The sequence below is a fragment of the Petaurus breviceps genome, unplaced genomic scaffold, assembly GCF_028583685.1.
Source record: "Petaurus breviceps papuanus isolate PSGF00001 unplaced genomic scaffold, PetGlider_PUasm1.0 90804, whole genome shotgun sequence".
Lineage (NCBI taxonomy): Eukaryota > Metazoa > Chordata > Mammalia > Diprotodontia > Petauridae > Petaurus > Petaurus breviceps.
This window is the reverse complement of record NW_027187348.1, coordinates 8,716,165-8,736,235: the sequence shown is the minus strand read 5'-3', so window position 1 is coordinate 8,736,235 and position 20,071 is coordinate 8,716,165. Positions and strand designations below refer to the sequence as shown.

Below are 20,071 nucleotides of genomic sequence, written 5' to 3'. Positions count from 1 at the left end.
CTTGGGTCCATGGACCTGGTCAGATCAGATTAACTATCACAATTTAATAACTCTTTCCTTAACCAACACAGTGCTTAAATACATGAGTAGATGTAGTGGGGGGGGAAATTAAGAACAATAGTCAAAATCTAAATAACTTCATGGAAAAAATATATTGATATATTTATTAATGTAAACTGAAGGTGAATAAAAATAGCAATTAATGTTTATATCAAATTTGTATTTCATTATATATTTAACTAGATTAGTCAGTTTCGCTTCCCATATAAGAAACTGTTTTATTTGTATTCTAAAAATGAACTGTTGCATTCGGTTGTATCATAAATAAACAGTGACAAGTTTGTATAAATTTTTAAATTTACTCTTCTTAATAAACTATTTTTTAAAAATTATATTATAAAAAGTACTATATAAAGCAACAATAAAAATTAGTTATTACTAGGCAAAAAAGCTAAAGGGCAGCCTTACATAGAAAACAACTGTCCCAAAAGAATTAGTATCAGAGAGAGGGCAATGCAGCAATAGATGGTAGGTGTGAGATTAGATGGGAACATAGATTGATAGAAGAAGAGATGACAGACAACCCACCAGAGTATTTCATATGACCCTCACAATGTCAGAAGTAAGGAAGACAGCTAGTTTGTTGTGTGCACCCTCCTTATGGTGAACTTTTGGAAAAACAAGAACAGGAGTCCCACAGGATGACATGGATAGATTGCTATTTGCATTGTTGGAGAAGATTCACAAGGCAAAAATATTCATTTTGGTAAAAAAAAAAAAAAACAAAGAGATGGACTTAATTCCTACTGGCTAAGGTCAGTTTGCCCTGAGGAAAAAAACATTCTAAAACCAAATATTCTATTTCTAATACTGAGCCATTTGTCTTATGACTAGGTGTCATTAATTAAAGAGAACTAGGCAAATGACTGGTTGAGTCATTAAAAAACCTATCAACAGACTTAGAAAAAAAGATTCAAATATATATCCTATTGACATCATATGTGAAATATCTTCATTATCTAAAAGGCAACATATTTTTCCATAAAACTACAAAATTTCAGGTTTGGATGGGAATTTACAGGTAAATCTGATGAAATAACTAATGTAAAGAGTTTTACAAACCTAAAAGTACTATATATTGCTAGCTAATATTACTTAGTGCAGTGCCCTTATTTTAAATATCATCAAATTGAAAAACAAAAAGGTTGACTGACTTGGCCAGAGTTACCCAGTTTTCTAGGAGGCTAGAATCCAGGTATTCTAACTCCCAATCCAAAACATTCCACACTGCACCATGCTGCCAGGTATACACACAAAGTGTGTCTGGTATGTGATACACACACATACATATATACATATTTATGGGACTTGATCCTTAATTACAGTTTGTTAAATCTTTAATATAAGTCTGTACATTACAGTCACTTTTTTTTCTTATTCAGTCCATTAAAGCGTATATAATACCACAAGGTCACAGAACTTTTTAGCTATGCTTAAACTCACAACATTCAAATTCAGTATTTTCATATTCCTATATTCCTCAGATCTAGAAAACATTCATTTTCTCGCCCAGTAAACAAATAGGTATCTAGTTTTACTGCACATAAGTGACTCTACATAATAAAGTATCTTAGTTACCAGGTCAGTGGCAAATTTACCAGTCTAAAAAACTTGTATTACCATAAAGGGTTTTTACTTCTTTAAACCTATAAATTTAAGAATTACATTCTTGATGAACAAAAGAAAATACGGTCTAACTTATTTTGATTTATGTGAACAGGAAAAATGTATAAGAACAGACAAACCCTCAGTGTTTTGTTCAAAGGCTGAGGCCACCAGAACAGCTGAGTAGGATGGTGTTGCTCCAAATGGGGACATATACTCCCAATGGTCACCAAAATGCCCGGGTAACACATGTTCATTTTTAGTAAGGTCACAACATTATTTTATTTATAGTGATTCTGAATTTCAAGGTTTCGTATTGATCAACATAATAGTCTTCATAATACTACCAAAATATAAAGATGATTTCAATATAAGAGTGAATATATATGGCACATTGATGATTTTCTTCAGCAAAAATAAGTGAATCAAATGTTCCTCTCTACTTCTGACAATAAAAATGTAATAGAGTACAATTAAGGAATGGCTAAACAAATTGTCATTCATGGATATAATCGTATATTAATATGCTATAAGAATAATGAATCTGATAAATATAAAAAAATGAAAAGATTTATATGAAGTGATACAAAATAAAATTAGAAAAAATATATATAATATAAATGTTAAGAAAAATAACAAAAAGTGAAACTAAATGCTCCAAAATGATGATGACAAAATTTGGTCCCCTAAAAAGGTATATCCCCTTACATGTTTGAATTAAGGGAGAAGTGGCAGGAAGAAGGCAGTATGGGTGTGGAACATTGCATTTAATATCATTTAATATCTTGATATGGTGGCTAGTTTTGATGAACTGCACTTTTTGTAATAATAGATGGATGGCTCCCTAGGAGAGGGAAGAATATATTGGGAAATAAAGGATCAAATGTGAACATATATAATATACTTTACAAATTCTTTAAAGCACAACATAAACATTAGTTATTAATATCCATCTGATGATTTCATTGTTTTGCTCGTGGGAACTTACCATGATCAAAAGCCCCATAGCAAAACAAATCAACAACTGTTCTACAAGATGAAGTTTCAAAGAGCTGACTGGGACACTGAGGGTTCAAGTGATTTGCCCAGAGTCACAAAGACTGTATGTGTTAGAGGTTAGACTTGAATCCAGATCTTCCTACTCTAAGGAAAGCTTTCCATCCACTCTGTTACACCAGCCTTTCAATAAATACATGCATATGTATTATATGCCTATATAATTTAGCAATTTTAGGTCAAGAATCTAGACATTTTACTTATCTTTAATATAAACTGTGTTGGGAAACACTGTTCTAGAAAAAAAAATCAACACATTTTCCTGAAAAAAACATTTAAACCCAGAAAGAAATAATTTAACAAATAATATCCCTGTAGCTTGAAAAGATTCTGGGATAAAAGAATTTATTCTCAAAGAGTGTTTATTTAAAAAAAAAAAGACTTTGCAAGACAAATAAGTACTCTCTGACTTAAATAGTGTGATGCAGGTTTTAGTTTGCAAGGGTTTTTTTTTTCTTTTAATGCAGGTTATAAATCACCTCAGGACATCCCGTGTGAAAGGCAATGAAAACGGTTTGTGTCATATTGCAACATATTCAGCTACTCCATCCACACAAATGGCATTTGTAATGAAAACATTGCCATATATCTTGATTTGTCAGAGAACAAATCAGTTTTATCTGTTCATTTGGTGGTTTAGTGTCATAGGTATTTTAGAAAACATAATTTATAATCCTTTATGCAATTATATATGAAATTTAATTATCTCACTTTTCCAGACACATTAAAATATTTCAGGTTAAACAGAATGAACTCAGATTGCTGTGGTAGTAGCAGAAGAGGGGTGGAGACAAAAAGTTTTTCAGCACCTTATTTTAGTTTGTTCCTTTGGGGTCAAGCATTATACAAGTTCCTAATGTTTTAATTAGATTCTTGACAATGACCAACTGTATTTATAACTAATCATGAGAAACAAAACAAAATGTAATACCTTATGACGTTATTTATTAAGGGATGCCTGAACTGACATTGAAAATGATAGGTTAAAAGAAAAAGAAAATAAGAGAGATGACTGGACATTACTGAGTCAATCCCATGTGAGGGGCAAGAGAAAAGATACAGTGCTTGAGAGTGCTTTCTTGTCTGATAAATTAACTCCTTTAGAACACCTGAGGACAATATGGTTAACCATACCCTACTGAATATTAAATAATACCTTTGGGAAAACAATTTACTCCCAAGGAGATTTTTAATTTTAATCTTTCTGGATTTACAACAAAACCAGGCCAATTCTTTTTAATTTAACTAATTAAATTAATAACTGCCAAGAATTTCAGTCAATATTTATTATACTATCATTATTCATGACTGGAAATGCCTTTTAATAAAGCAGAAAAATAATTTAGCCTTTGATATAAATATGGCTTTCTTATTTATGTTTAAACTGTAGACATGTATACATTTATTTCTGTGGTTTCTCTTTTATAGATAAAGCATGAAGTACTGAGTGGACCTATGTTTTAATATTTGGAGAAAAACAATCAGGTGTCAGAGAAAGAGAACCTGAATTCAAATCTTGTCTCCATTATTTTCTATCCCAGTAACACTGGACAAGTCATTTAACCCTGGGCCTGTTTTCTTCTCTATAAGAAAAAAAGGGGGGGGGGGAAGGGATTGGACTAGATGACCTCTGAGGTCCTGTCCAACTCTATATCCAATATCCCATTACTGACCAATACTTTATTGATTTGAATACAAGCCAGAGCCCCATATAAGCTCTGGCATAAAAATATACATCCTAGTGGGAGTGGTTTTTTTAACTGATATTAAAACTCTCCTCAATCATTAATTCTGGGAGCACAGGATACCTTTAACACAGGGCTGTTACTGTGAAACTAGAAAGTATTCAGTAGCTAACCCACATAATGGTTGGACTTTTTCTTTAAAGGAGGAAAAAAGGCCAAAATGTGGGTAAGTACAAATGTATTATAAAAACAAAATGTGAAAGCAATTAACCAAAGCATCTTGAATGACACAATGTAGTTAGCCTTCTCCTTATTTTAAAAATGTAATTCTATAATACCAATCTATGTAAGAAAAATAGTCAATGCCCAGAAAGAACTCCTGAAAGAACTAGTCATTTACCCTGGGATGAACCTAATTTAAAATAAGCTTATTTTCAAGGGATAAAAATATTTACTGCTTGAGTTGAGGCAGATCATCATGATCACAGAAAACTGAAGCATGGGATACATTTACTAGTGCCCTGCGAATATTCATTCATCACTTAAACTGCCTCCTTTGTTAGCATTCATATATGTTCCCACAATTCCAAATCAAGGTAGCAGGTATACACTTAGAAAGCAGTAGATCAGTCATATAAAATCAGGTCTAATCCCAGCTAGGTTTTTTTTTAATGCTGTATCTAGATAACATACATCAAGATCCCATGTACTTCAATTTTGTCATTTAGAATGATGACAAATTCATTATTTAATTAAAAAATTATTGATAACAAGGCCCCTAAAAAATCACCAAAAAATATTCACTACAAAATAATTATTATTGGTCCAAATTTTTGGCCTTGGGAGAAAAAGCTTTAATTCCAAAATTGACAGGTATTTTGGTTATGCAATACAACTAGATATAATTTCACTTATTTGAGATAAAAACACACATATAATCACATTCCATTAAACAAAAGGTTTAGGTTTACTGCATTCAAACTAAACAGTAGTCTAATCTGAAATTATTTTAGCAAAGCTCCATGAATCTGGCCTCACCAAGAACAAGACATTGACACCTAAGTAAATTTTCTAAGGGAATGAAGCCTATCCTTTAGGTGTCAAATTCTGTCTTAAATATTTGGAATACAAACCTTTTTTTTAATTACATTTGCATTCTTAAACAGAGTATACTAAACATAAATTAACCTTTTCTTTAGTAGGGTGGGGGAAGTTATTTTTTAAATGATTACTTCATTGTACTGCAATTTATTACTAATAAACTTTTTAAAAAACCAATAGTTGTTTAACTGAATTTAATTAAGATTTTTAAAAAATCCATACTATTACAGCACTTTAAGGTTTGTAAAACACTTTCTTCACAGATTAATAGAATTGCATTGAATGTTGAGAGTGGGCAGTGTAGTATGGTTGGAAGAGTACAGGATTTGGAGCTCCAGAAACTGATTCTGAGTTCTGGATCTCTTACTTACTAGTCACTTAACACCTCTGGGTCTCAAATTCTTCATATGTAAAATGGAGTCAGGAGAAATTGAATTTAATGAACTTTAAAGTCTCTAATAACCCTAAATCTATGATGCTATGACTTTAGGAGCTGAGGAGTTATATATATAGGTCTATTTGCTTTTACAATAAATATTTCCAGACCTCTGTTACTTCCCTCCACTGATAGCTAGTCAATTATTACTTCCTGCTGTCCTCAGTGTTTTGTGCCTGCCTCTAATCTGCTGCCTAGTTTGATACAAAGGTGTTAGGGTGAAGGGTCTAACAATGGTCCAATGCTTCTCTTCTAAAATAAAGTACACAGATTTTCTGACACCTATTTCCTGCAATACTCCAAAACCTTTTTCCTCTTTACCTACGATTTCAGGGCAATGTTCTAGAAGTCAAAGTTTAACAAATGTCTGATTTCTAAATATGTAGTATGGTAGTATAATGTATTATTAATTGTTAATTTTGTATACAGAGATACAAAACACACATTAATAGCCATAACTTCCCAAAACCTAAGCTAAAAAATAGCCTCAAACACTTAGTAACTGCATGACTCTGAGTAAATCACTTAACCTCCATTTTCCTCAGTTTCTTCAACTATAAATTGAAGATAATGGCACCTACATCATAGGATTGTTGTGAGGATCAAATGACATGATATTTGTAAAGAAATTAGCACAGTGTTGGGCATATTATGATATAAATATGTATTTCTCCACTCCCCCTGTCTCTCAACAAATAAGTACTTTTTTGGAGAATCAGAATTTTAAGGTCTCCATCAGAATATTTGAAAAAATAATCCCCTGCTTTAATTTCCCTACATGTAGAAATACAAATACTTATTATCACATTTCTTTAAGGAGTGCTCCAAGGATTAATGACCCCACAGTGTACTTTTTCCCCCAAATATACATATTTGGTATGTACATACATATGTATATCATACAGATATCTAAAACAGGTTCTCTTCAAAATTTAAAGGCCTTCTCCATCATTTTTCAAGAAACAACTATATTCATAATAATAAAACAAGACATTTAAAATTATTATTTATTACTTTGGGCTTGGGACGCTACAGAGGCCAGAAAAATCACCATCTGAAGTTGGTAAAAACTAGTTTGAGGTTGTGATCAAGAACAGACTGAACTTTTAGCCTGGTTCCTACTATACTGAGTGCTGCTTTTATCTAGGAGATTATTAGGTCCATTACAACCAAATCACTGAGAGCAGAGGTTTGAAATTTGCTGTAAGCTTTTCAGCATGTCATTCTTTGATTTATAAAGCAGACAGAAAGAATATGTAAAAAGTATTTCGCTGAAGAGTGTGAAATTGTAAGCTGTGTGAGACATAGTGTTCTAGCTATTTGCATATCTTCTCCAAGCAATCCTTTACAAATGGAGTAAAAGGTTTGTAAAACAGCAGCACAGATTTGCTGTTATGTCCTGGGTGATATTTGTTCATATAAAAGAAAGCCAAACAGACAGACAGACAAAGAAAAAAATCTACATGTTTTCTTTTGATGACTTGTTATGAATTTTGCCAACTATGGCTTTTAAATAAACACAAGGCATTTGGGCTCTAGTGAGACATGACAGGGTCACAATGGAGCTCTAAAAGCAACCATCCAAATGCAGCACGTTTCCAAGCACTAGGGTTTAAATCATCATCAAAGACATGTGAAATCTGAAGACACCTAAGGAACAAAACCATTGTGCCCAAAAGGGACCAGAACACTCTTTTCATCCAAATACCACTGTGCCTCTCCCTCCCCACCCAGCACCAACTCCATTCAGACACAGTCCATGAGAAAAGTAGAAAATCAGCGATTTAAACGTTCAGAGTCCTACTAAGGGCTACACAATTTTAACTTCAAATATTTAATTAATACACTGTCAATTGACTGATCTTACTTGGATAAATGAATAATTCTAAAACTGGTATGTTATTCATTTGGCACATTAAAAAATTTAATATAGCAGGTATGAAAACATGGGCATTAGTACCACACCAATAAAACATGTATGGTCTAAAGTTCTTGAAAGAAAAATGCTATAGATTTGAAACATATAAAAAAATCTAAAAATAACAAGCATAAATTCATATGAAGAACTATAGATGAAAACCTATTTTGGAATAAAAATGGAAAAATTAGAAATGTGAGCAGTCAGCTAAGCCATCTAATATTACAGAATGCTTGGCAGCTAGAAACAGTGCCCTGGCCATTATGTATTTATTTAGTTGACAGTCAGAATATGAAGGTGTTACACTAAACATGTTAAGCTGTATATTTTTATAAAGAGAGTCTTAATTTTTTTTATACTCAAAATGGTAACAAGCTCTGTTAAGGACTTGGGAGCTTTTTATGTGCTTTTACAAAATAAGGACAGATAGAATACAGTACAGATCACTCTGAAGTATAAACAGCCTGGAAGCTTCAAACAAGTAGCTCTGTGCTTTTTATCTCTATTATCTATGAATTAACACAAAAAGCAATGAGCTCTGTATTGAGTACACTTAATAGATGTTTGTTAAACTGAATAACAAAGACGTTCTAAGCTTAGAAGTTAATAAGGTCAACACAAATCATATAATAAAAATTCACTTAGTTTTCCACCTATTGCCAATGCAAATATTTATTTTTTAAATGCAACTATAACTTTAAGTATTGAATGAAAATACATATTTAAAAGGTAGTTCTTAAAAAAAAAAACAAAACACCTAGATCCCGTTACATGAATAACATCACTTGGAACTCTGATGAACAATTCCTTTAAGAACTAAGAACATTTCCCCCTGACCTTCATGAAAAATGAAAGAGGGGAAGAAGTGGAGGGGCAGATGGAGGAGAGATAACAATACATTTATGTCATGTTCTTATTTTTCTGTATGTGTCAAAGTTAGCATATATGTTCATCTCCAGAAATGGGTGAAGGCAAGGGAGAGGTATTGATTTTTCCTCTGTATTTAGTTGAAATTGGGATTTCTGGTTGTCTGTGACTACAAAGCCAATGAGAGTAAAAAACAAAAAGGGAACCATTAAAGGTTTGTAGACCTATTTACTATTTTTTAAAGAGGCCACTGGAGTTTTGACAAAGGTTGGCACATTAAAAAAAATACTTTAAAAAAAAAATACTGAACAGCTCCTTCAACTCTCTTACACCTTGTCAGAGCAACAGAATTGTTTTTTAAAGGCAGCTTGTTCATTAGGACTTTCTTCCAAGCTCTCAAATTTATAAATATGCACCTTGTTTCCAATGCTGTCCTTTTAAGGACAGAACTGCTAAGAGTCTCCCAAATGTGGGTGGCTAGAATTCATTTTAAAGCCTCTTAAACATTGCTAATTGGGAAAATGGTCTTTAAAAATCACTTTAAAGTCCCCTCAATCTTTCAGAGCATGGAAAAAAAATGTTTTGGTTCCAAACACCATGTTGTTTTTAAACAAACCAAAAGAGGGGCAGAAATTGGTAGAAACCACTAATTTGGATTACTAGCATACTTCATTGGTTTTTATGTCATCCAATAAATATTTATTGAACCCTGATTATGTGCAAAGCACTGTTACAGAGCTTAATGAGCTCCTTGAAGGCAGGAATTGTTTCTTTTTTTTGTCTTTGTATAGCCCAGTGACTGACACATAGTAGTTACTTAATAAATGCTCCATTGCTGATTAATACAAAGTTAAATACAATGCAGGCCCTGCCCTTAGGGAGTTTATTTTACAGGAAAGAGAACAAGACAACAAATTAATGTAAACAGATGCAAAGGAAGGTGGGTATGCAGTATGGAAAGAAAAGCACAAATCCAATAACAAAAGAGGTAGACATTAATCAATTCTAAAATAGTAGCTAGCATTTATATAGCATTTCAAGGTTTGAAAAGTACTTTTCATACCATATTTCACTTGATCCTCATAACAACTCAGGGAGTTAGGTGCTATTATTAGTCCCATTTTATAGATAAGGCGTCTTTTGAAAGATATCTTTTTTTATTTACATATATGTTATCAACTGAGTTATAAACATTACTGAATAAAAAAATTTAGAGAAAAATAAATTTAAGAAGACAAATAAACTGGAAATGTTTTCATCTAAACAGTGAAAAATTTTTTTCTTTTTCTTTTTTTGGATTGGTTGAGGTGGGCAGTGAAGTGGTGAAGTGAATACAGCACCTGCCCTGGAGTCAGGAGGACCTGAGTTCAAATCCAGCCTTAGGCACTTGACACACTTACTAGCTGTGTGACCTTGATCAAGTCACTTAACCCCAATTACCCTGCTTTCCCCCCTTCAAAAAAAAAGCTATTTGGGTAGGTTATTTCCAACTAAATTTTATAATGGCTTTTAATATTTTTGATACTTTAATACTTTCTAATGCTATAATATTAAAGGACCAAAAAATTTCATATCTCTTATTTGTAAATTTCCTTAATGCTATAGTGGTATGCTCCTCCTCCCCCATTTTATTTAGGTTTTCCCTATTCTTCCTAGGCTATTCTGTTGTTGTTTTTTCTGCACAAGATTTTCCTGAAAGATTCTTAAACTATGAATTTATTATATGTTTACAAACACAATTATAACACCTAATGAAGTTAGTTAAACTGGTAAGCAAAGCTTTTGTTAAAGACCTATATGATGATAGGATTCAGAAGTATTTTGAAAATAATTCTAATTTGTCATTTCAAAAGTTATTGTTGTATGTTACCCATCATTGTCCACTTTAACCATGACAATAAATTACCTAGGGAAAGTTGTAACTTTTAAAGTAAACTAATGTATTTTTAAAAAAAGAAGAATTTTTACAAATTTGATAAGATCCCATATATGTGTGGAAAAACAACATTCTCAGTGGAGAAAAAGTAGATTAACAAAATGATATTTTAAAATGTTATATTTGTGTAGTAGCTTCCTTCCAAAGGGCTCAAACTATTTTTCAGATTATGGATCTAATCCTACAGATGATAGGATGCATACTGGTCACATTTGGAAATATATTCATTCTCCCAAGGCACTAAATGCTACCTTTGTGGCCAGAAAGAATGCATGGGCCTCTATAAACAAAATCCTTTTTAACAGTAGCATCAGTCTAGAGTTAAATATAGTTAGACTATTTTACAGCTGGAGAAAATGACTGGGGAAAGAGGTGAAAATGGCTTCCCCCTAGGTCAAACAAAAGTTTGGTTGACTGGCAATGGAACTCACACTTTCTGCCTAGTAGTCTAGGTCTTAAGATGATAGGAGGATAAAGGTCAAGCATTTTTCAGTAATAAAAGAAATGTTTAATCCAAAATCAGTACCCCATAGTGGAGGGGGGGGGAAGGGCAGAAAACATGTTGATAACCACTAGGATACTCAATACTTGCAGGCTGAGAGAGTCACAGTTTCTCCTAAATGAATCTAAGATTCATTCATAGTTAAGCCCTCAGGTTGCATGCTCATAAAAGCTGAAAACTATTTTCCATCCATCATTCAAATTTCCAAAATAAACTAAAAATTGTTCTAAGGACTACAGCTGGAAAAAAAATTACCCTTGAATTTAAAGTTACAGCTAATCTTAGTGTGAGGTGTGAGAATAGAGCATTTTAAACCTAAATGAGAGTCCTCTTGCTTCAAAGTACCAGTTTTAAATTGTAAAAGTTTTATTAAGTAATCTGAGTATTGGGTTACCTGGAAAATCATGCCTTTCCTTATAGAAATCAAATACATCATTGTAATCATTTTCAAATCTTATCTCTCATATAGTTGCTATGACTAACTGTGCTGGATACCATACAAATCACACACAATCCCTATCTTCTAGAAACTCAAGACTGACTTTCTCTCTCTCTCTCTCTCTCTCTCTCTCTCTCTCTCTCTCTCTCTCTCTCTCTCTCTCTCTCTCAGTGTGTGTGAGTGTGTGTGTAACCCAGGCAAACTTAAAATAAAATGTACTCTATTGAGAGAATATGGTAGGAATATAAGCTAAGAATAAATAATCATATTATTTATGAGCATAAGGAGTTGTCATTATGGAATGTTGAAAATATGAACTGCTTGCTAGAATTAGAAGCAAGGACAGAAATAATCACTTTCACGTGGTCAGGGAAGACTTCCTGGAGGAGGAGGAATTTCAGGAAATTTTTTTTATAAAGAAAGCATTAAGAGTTCAAATTGATGAAATGGATAAAGGAGGAAGTAAATAGGCTCATTTGGCAAAGCAAGTAATTGAGAGACAACAGAAGTTAAATAATCTCTGTTACAATGATGAATGACCTTGAATTTTGGTTGTACAAAGGACCGGACAAGTATTAATTTCACTAGGAGATTTAAATAGTGATGGGGGAGGGAAGGAAGGATGGGCCAAAAGGGATATATAAATCAAGGGAAGATGGGTGACAAGGAAGTACAATCTTACCATTATGTGTAAGTGATGGGCAGATACTACTAGAATGTCTCACAGAAGATAGTGACATGGCCAAAGTTATTCAAGGTGCTTCAACCGCAAATATGCATTCCAAATACTAACTTTCTCTGGGCATTTAACAACTGCCTCACAGTCTCCTACTCTGCTTCACCTCCTGTCCTTCTACCAGGGGACTTCAATAATTACACATTGATACGCTCTCTAAATTCCTAACCTCACAATTTCACAGACATCTTAAATCCCATGACCCTTTACTCTACTTCAGCCCTACATAGGAAAGTTAACACACTAGATCTCATCATTACCCAAAAGTATTCCTCTTCCCAAATTAGAAATTTACCTTCCTCCGTCTGAGCATAACTTCTTATCATTCCACCTCTTCTTGTGTCTCATAAAACTATATTTTGCCCTCACTGTGATGTCAGATCTCTCCACTTTTTGGGATTTTCTGTGGTGATTGCCCTTGCTCCAACTTCACTTTCCTTTCCTTCCAATCTGAACCCTATTGTTAGTCGTTTCAACTACAATCCCCTCTGTTCTCCAATTCTTCATCCCCTTGTCCTACTACCTCTTATCTATTAGCAAACCTCAGTCCTGGATTATTCCCACTATCTGCTTATTCCACTCCTATGCATCTGCTACTGAATAGAGTAGGAGGAAATCACACAATTGGGGTGACCAGATACGAATTCATTCTATCCAACTTCAACTGTACCCTCACTGCAGCATTTTTAAAATTCCTTCCTATCTCACTTCTTATAGAAGCCATTATAAACCTTTTCTTCCCTCATCAAGCCTCCCATGCCTTTCCCTCCCGTATCTCTCAGCTGAGGACCTTGCCTCTTAATTTACTGAGAAAGTTGATGTCATTTGGGACGTGTTCCCTCTTCTCCCCTTATTTCCAACTCAAATCCCTTGACATCATTTCCCACTCTTTCCTCCTTTCCCCTAGTCTCTGATAATGAAGGAGGTGGCTCTTCTACTTGACAAGGCCAAACCTTCTACAAGTGTACTTTTCCCCTCAGTTATCCCTTCCCTCTAGCTCTACCTCTCACCTTCAACTTTTTCCCAACTACTAGTTTCTTCCCTACTGCCTTCAAATATGCCCATCTTTTCCATCCTTAATAAACCTACATCCCCACCCTGTCCCCAACCCTCTGCCTCTTCTAGACTCCACTATTTCTCTAAAATATAGCACTATAATTCTAATCTCCTGGATTCATAACCCCAGTATTATTCTGGACTCCACATTTTTCTTCACTCCAAAGAATTCAATAAGTGTCAAATCTTTTTTTTCTACCACCTCATCTCTCATATCTGACCTTCTCTCTCTACTCACCCAGCTTTCACCTTAGTTCAGGAACTCATAACCTCTCATCTGGATTATTACAAGAGCCATCCGATGAATCTTCCTGCCTTAGGTTTCTCCCCTCTCCAATCCTTTCTACAAACTGCTGCCAGTGATTTTCCTTAAACATAGATCTCTCTATGCCACCTTCCAACACCAATTTCAATGAACCCCAATTTCCTCTAGGATAAAATAGGAACTCCTATTTAACTTTGAAAGCTGTTCATAATTTGAACCCAACCTATCTTTTCAGCTTCAGTAAATCCCCATCTTGCTTTCTAAACTGGCCTTTCAGTTCCTCACACATGACACACCACCTTTCATCTCAGTTTCTTAGCACTGGCCATCTTCCATGCCTGGAATATACTTCTTTCCCCTTTCTACCCCATTTAATTGCTTCATAGAATCCCTCTCTTTTTTCAAAATGAAGTCTTTTTATATAAAACCTCCTTTCTCTACGTGAAGTCCTTCTAGATCAGCCTCCCAAATCCTTTATATTTAACTACTTTAAATTTGTTTGCATTTATTCTTTTTATATTTATTCTATATTTACTTATTTATCTATTTTGTTGTCTTCTACATTAGAATGTACATTTGCTGAAAGAAATGATTGTTTTATTCCTTCTATTTGTGTCCCCAAAACTAACATAGTGCCTAAAATATAATAGGCACTAAGTAAAAGCTTGTTAATGAATTGACTGATAGGGGGAAATGTCATCATTGTTGAGATTTGCTTTATGGTTCAAGAAAATATATGTTCATTGAACCTCAAAACACAGCATCAGGCATCCTTTCTTCCTGAATGTGACTATATTTTTTTAAGGAAAATTTGGGATTAAAATATTTTTTCTTAATATTTATCCTTCTTAATGAAGGTAAGTGGAAATGTTTTATTTATTAGCAAACAATGAAAGTACTAGTATTATTATCTATATATATATATATATATATATATATATATATATATATATATAGTTACTTAAATTTACTCTTCTCATCAATTTAAACAATTAACTTCAGTGATTCCAGAAGTAACCAAGCAGGTAGACACACAAATATTCAATAGGAAATTAGAAACTAACCTTCATAACAGTGAAGAGGAAGAGTTAATTGCCATTAGGTAAATAGGGAGGAAGTCCCTGATGATCAACCATTCTAAATTTTTTATAACTATCCCTTTTTTCCCTAACTAGATTTCTGCAAATTTCTAATCTAGTTCTAAGTCATTACTCATACTAAATATCCAATTACTCAGTAAGGAGGTAATATTTTCCTAACATATACTGTAGTTGAAATGTTTCAGGCTTCAGATATTATTTCTTTCAGAAATGCCTTTGTATATACCATTTTCAAATTACCCATAAACATCAGTAATATGCACCAAGACACTATATTTAGTCATTGTAGGTAGAGAAATATTTTAAAATAATATTTAAATAAAATACTTATTGTACATACATGTTATATACACTGTACCATCTAATTAACTAAGAGCATTTACAACTTTCTAAGTAGAAAAAAGTTCCCGAAGAGCTGTGATCACCTACTGAAAGCAAAGGAAATGACTAAAAGCCCATTTACAAAGAAGTTAGTTTTGTACACCAGAAACAAAACAGATGATGTGGTGAAAGCAGAAAGTCTGAAATCATCCTAAACCTCTGTTATCTGTATTCTAGGGCCTGAGGATATCTAAATTAGGAGTCAACAACCTTGAGGTGGTTGGTCATCACTAAGGAGGCCTATGCATGCTTATGAATGCCTCTGACAAGCCTGGGATAGAAACGAGAGAGAAAAGAAGGCAGAAAGGAAAAGAAATCAAGAAGAACAAATGAGGTGACAGGGAGTAAGAAGAAAGAAGAGCAAGTGACCATATATGGTGGGGAAGTGGTCATTAGCTGGCAGCCATTGCTTCAGGTACCACTGAGGGGCAGCACTGCCACAAGTTGCCTATCCCTCTTCAAATCACTAGACTGTCCTATGAATCTATAGGTTCAGGCTTCATCGGATAATATTATAGTATCTTCCTCAATTGGTATTTTTCCTGAGATAAGCAAAAAGTCTATCATCATCCTCTTCTTGGCAAAAACATAAACAGCTGGTCAGATGACTTTTGTTAATCACCTACTAAGGAATTACAGGCACTGGCATCATGGAAGTAGGGTGAGGTTAGGAGGTAGAGACTGGGGAAACAGGAATAATTCAAAAGTCAACTTCTATGACAGCAATATCTAAACTCCTTCTCCATATCTGTGTAATAATTAATAGTTCATATTTAATTTGCCTATGTGGTAAATTGTTCAACTAGGTTAAATAACTCATTTTTTTCTGGGTACTATTTTGTTAATTGTATCTCTTAGCAATAAAAAGTTAGATTTTTCAAAGGAAGACTCTCCCATCTAAATAAGGGGATTTCTCTGAGTGGATAGTGTACTAAAACTGCTTAAAACTAGGTCTAATTAGTATTATTAGGCTTAATATTAATATGAACAGAAACTTGTTCATAAAGTAATTACTTACCCAAGCAATTCAATGTTGCATCATTTTTCCATAAAAGATTTTCTTGCATCCTTTGTCAGATTATATTCTTCAAAATCCTCCTACTTATTATTTTATTGACAAAATTTCTCATTTTTAGACTAGACTCAGATAGGTAGTTACATGAGTCTGTTTGCTTTTGTTCCAACAATTAAATGTTCTTTCAAAATTCAAATGGCAATTTTTAAATGTCTTCTAGCTCAGACACTTGGGGCAGTTGTCACGTTCTCTAGCTATTATTGGCCATCAGCATTCTAATAATAATATTTATAATTATTGCTAACATTTATATAACACTTGCTATGTACTAGGCACTATGCTAAAGTCTTTACAATTATTATCTCATTTGATCTTCAAAACAACCCTGGGAAGTAAAGTGCTATTATTTATCCCCCTTTGACAGATGAGGAAACTAAGGCAACAGATGTTATTTTCCCAAGGTCAGACAACTAGTAACCTTCTGAAGTTGGATTTGAACGCAGATCTTCCTGATTCCAGGTCTAGTGATCTATCCACTGCACTATCTAATTACTCCATTCACTTGGGGACAATTGCTTAAGCATTTTTTTAAGAACTGATATGAAATATTATTACTGAAACTTTACATTTGCTTAGTAGCATGCCTGTACTTAATCATATATGTGTTGGGTTGCTTCTCATAGTCAACATCTAAAAAGACTACCTAGCTTTAAATATGTATATGTATATGTGTGTATCCACATATGTAATCCAGCATTATATATGCAACATTTTAAATAAGTACTTAAAAATACTTGTACTGTTTGTTCTATTATAATTATAGCACAAATAGCATCTTTTAATTATCTGAATGAAATTAAGATTAAATAAATTAATATTGAAGTAGTCCACTATAGTTTTACTCACTTAAAGAAGATTAAGATCTGTAGTCTACTTTAAAAAGAAAAGGAATATTACATTTCATTCAGCCATGTATTTCCAAGGCAATAGTGTCTAATGTATTGAAATGCAGGACCTAGTAAGAGAGGTCAAAAAAGGGGGGGGAAAAAAAGCTTCTTCTTGGATACAGAATAAAGTATCTCCATCTGTAGTAGTATATAGGGTACTGATTCAGAAAGAGGAAAAAAGATGGAACATAAAAATATTTGATATTTTTCACTTACTGACTTCTTGACTTAGTGTTCAAAAATGAAATAGCCTCTTGTTAGAGAAGTCGATGTTTAATTTTATGTTGTTGTTTTTTTATTCCTGTGTAGAAAATATTGGGTTTTTTTTTTATTCCAGTATAGAAAATATTGCTTAAGTGCCTCTCCATTGCTCTAAGGAGTAGGGTTTCTAGTCTATGGAACCGAGCTCAGCAGAGTGCTACCTTGTTCTAAATCGCCAGTGAAGCCCTTTTCTTTACTGGGTGCCAAAAATCAAATCTTGGCCACTTAATGCTCTGTGTTCCACATGTTAGCTCACAACATGTTGAGCAGCCGTGCTAACTGAGATGGATAGTGCTGTCAAACAGGAAGCTGGCACAACAGGATGGAAACAGTGGGATACAATGACCTTTACATTGAGAGAAAAATGTCCCTGAAATGGCATGAAGAGTTTAAGAAAAAAAGAAGGGGGGAAACCCTTCTTTTATTGCATTTAAGTGCAAGGCATGAAATAAAAGCAGTGTCGCCCTGTATGCAATTTGCTTGGGATCAAATACTGAATCCCTCTCACAAGAAGGAAAGTAGTCAGAGGAAGGAAATGAATCATCCTTTATCATGCTGCTTTTAAAGTAGTTTGCTCTGGGATTAAGCTAGCATTACTGGACCCAAGCTTGCAGACCACTTGAATTCAGACTCCACTGGTGCTCTCTTCCAATATGGAGAACACAATATGTTTTTGGCTAGGGTTTTTTAATCTTTCCTTTAGGACAAGGGGGGGAAGAAGGTGGCATATCAGAATGACTAAGTAGCAGTTAAAATAATTAAAATATGTTCTAAAAGTCTGTGAATTATTTACAGAAATAAAAAGTCCATAACTCAGGAGTTTCAATCTCTATTTCTCAGTTACCATACAGCTTTGTATTTAGATTCTTACTGCTCCCCTACCAGTAAATAAGAATAATATTACTAACCACGCTTAAAAGAATATTGTGAAGAGGAATCCATTAAAATGACAATGAAAATCTCTAAATGTAGAAAAAGTTATACAAATGTTAGGTAAAATAATTTGACCTTTTCTCTATGATATAACGGTCCTCATAAAACCATCCTTCAGGCATTTCTGTTGTCACATAAGGATAATCACTTTAGTGAGCCAACTTCTTTTTCAGCCTTCTCCTAAAGTTTTGTTTTGTATTCTGTGGCATTGTAGAACAATGACCCAGGTTATAGAATGAAACAATGGAGGAACAGGGTGGCTTCTATAGGACTGTGTCTATAGGATAGTAGCATATGCTTAAATATGCCATTTTCATTAAATAGACAAAATGAAATTATCAGAAAAGTAGCACAATTTTTTTTACAAAAAGACCACAGAATAATAATTGGCATTTATAAAGCCTGTTAAAGTTTCCAGAGCACTTTTTATACATAAAGCTGTTCTCTTTAAAATAAAATACAAGAAAGAGCACATGTTTTTATTATTATTATTATTATTTTTTAAATCTGTCAATAAAACTTAGAGGTCATGAACCCAAAGCAAAGAGAAAGTCACATCATATTAGCAATAGCTCCCTAAAATTCTAGGTGATCTGACATTTTAGCAAGTTGGATGAGTGTGAGACAACAAGTCCGCGGATTTGGATATGAGAACAGTTATAGGAAGGGATAGGGAGTGGGGGAGGGAGACTCCAGAAAGACTACTGGCACCTATAAAAGATTCTAATCTAATTCTTTGCAGAACAAGCAAAAGGCATAAGGCTTTCCAGTGACCAAATGAGACAAAAAATGTTATATCAGCTGTTTCTCCAGAGAGTAAAACTACAAATCATCCCTCATTCCCTTCATAGAAGATGATTTCAGGGAAACTTAGTTTCTCAAATCAACACACAGAGCATGAAGAAAGAGAAGAGTATTTTGCATACCTTGTGCCTGAGCTGCAGAACTGTGGGAATACCCAAGGGCCAAGAGTGCTGTCTCCACCAGCTGGCTGAAGAGCACGTCTTTTCGAACCAGTACAAACTCTGCATGTTCTTCTCTGTTGTCATATTCAAGAGAGCTGTCCAACTGCTCCACCACGCAAAAAACAGGAATCATCAAACCTGGATGGATTTTTAAAAATTCAAAAGCAAAACAAAAACATTACAAAGTAAATATCAGCAATGATGATGAGGGAGAGACAGTTATAAAAGTCACTCATCTGTGCCTGAAAATGGTTTAGATTAAACATGCCTCCTGGATGCATCAACCTAATGGAAATCTGTGTGTGTGTGTGTGTGTGTTCTCCATCATTACTAGCAAGCTGCAGCATATTAGCCCAAGGGTTGCAGTATAAGCCCTATCACTTCATTTAAAATTAGATTGGACAAATCATTGGCATACTTACTGTAGGACCACAAGTTAATGTTAGCAGATCTTTAGGGTCTCTGATTTTCTATAATTTGAAACTATTCATTGTTCAACAGTCATATTTTTGGATCAGGCTTGCATATGCCTAGAAGTACATTTAAAAAATAAACGTAACTCTAAAACATTAATCATGGTTATTCTATTATTTCAGAACCAGCACTGTTCTGCTGAATGTGCAGAGAAGGAAAAAAAGTAACAAAAATAACATTCCATTCAACATCTATCAAGTGACTATTGTGTACAGAGCGCTGTTCTAGATGCAAAGTTTAGATGAAACATAATTTGTACCTTCACAGAATTTACAATCTATTAAGAAGCTGGAAAAAGGTGCCTTTTAGTTATTTTTATTATTCTTATCAAAC

At 33.7% G+C, this 20,071-nt stretch overlaps 1 protein-coding gene across 1 annotated transcript in view; it reads right to left on the bottom strand.

The window, feature by feature from the left end:
- Nucleotides 1-20,071, bottom strand: part of SATB2 (SATB homeobox 2) — a 232,445-nt gene that overhangs the window by 186,843 nt on the left and 25,531 nt on the right. Inside the window, exon 3 of the mRNA XM_069070136.1 lies at nt 19,226-19,402. Within this exon, the coding sequence (XP_068926237.1) occupies nt 19,226-19,402 (177 nt within the window). The remainder of the gene's footprint in view (nt 1-19,225; nt 19,403-20,071) is intronic.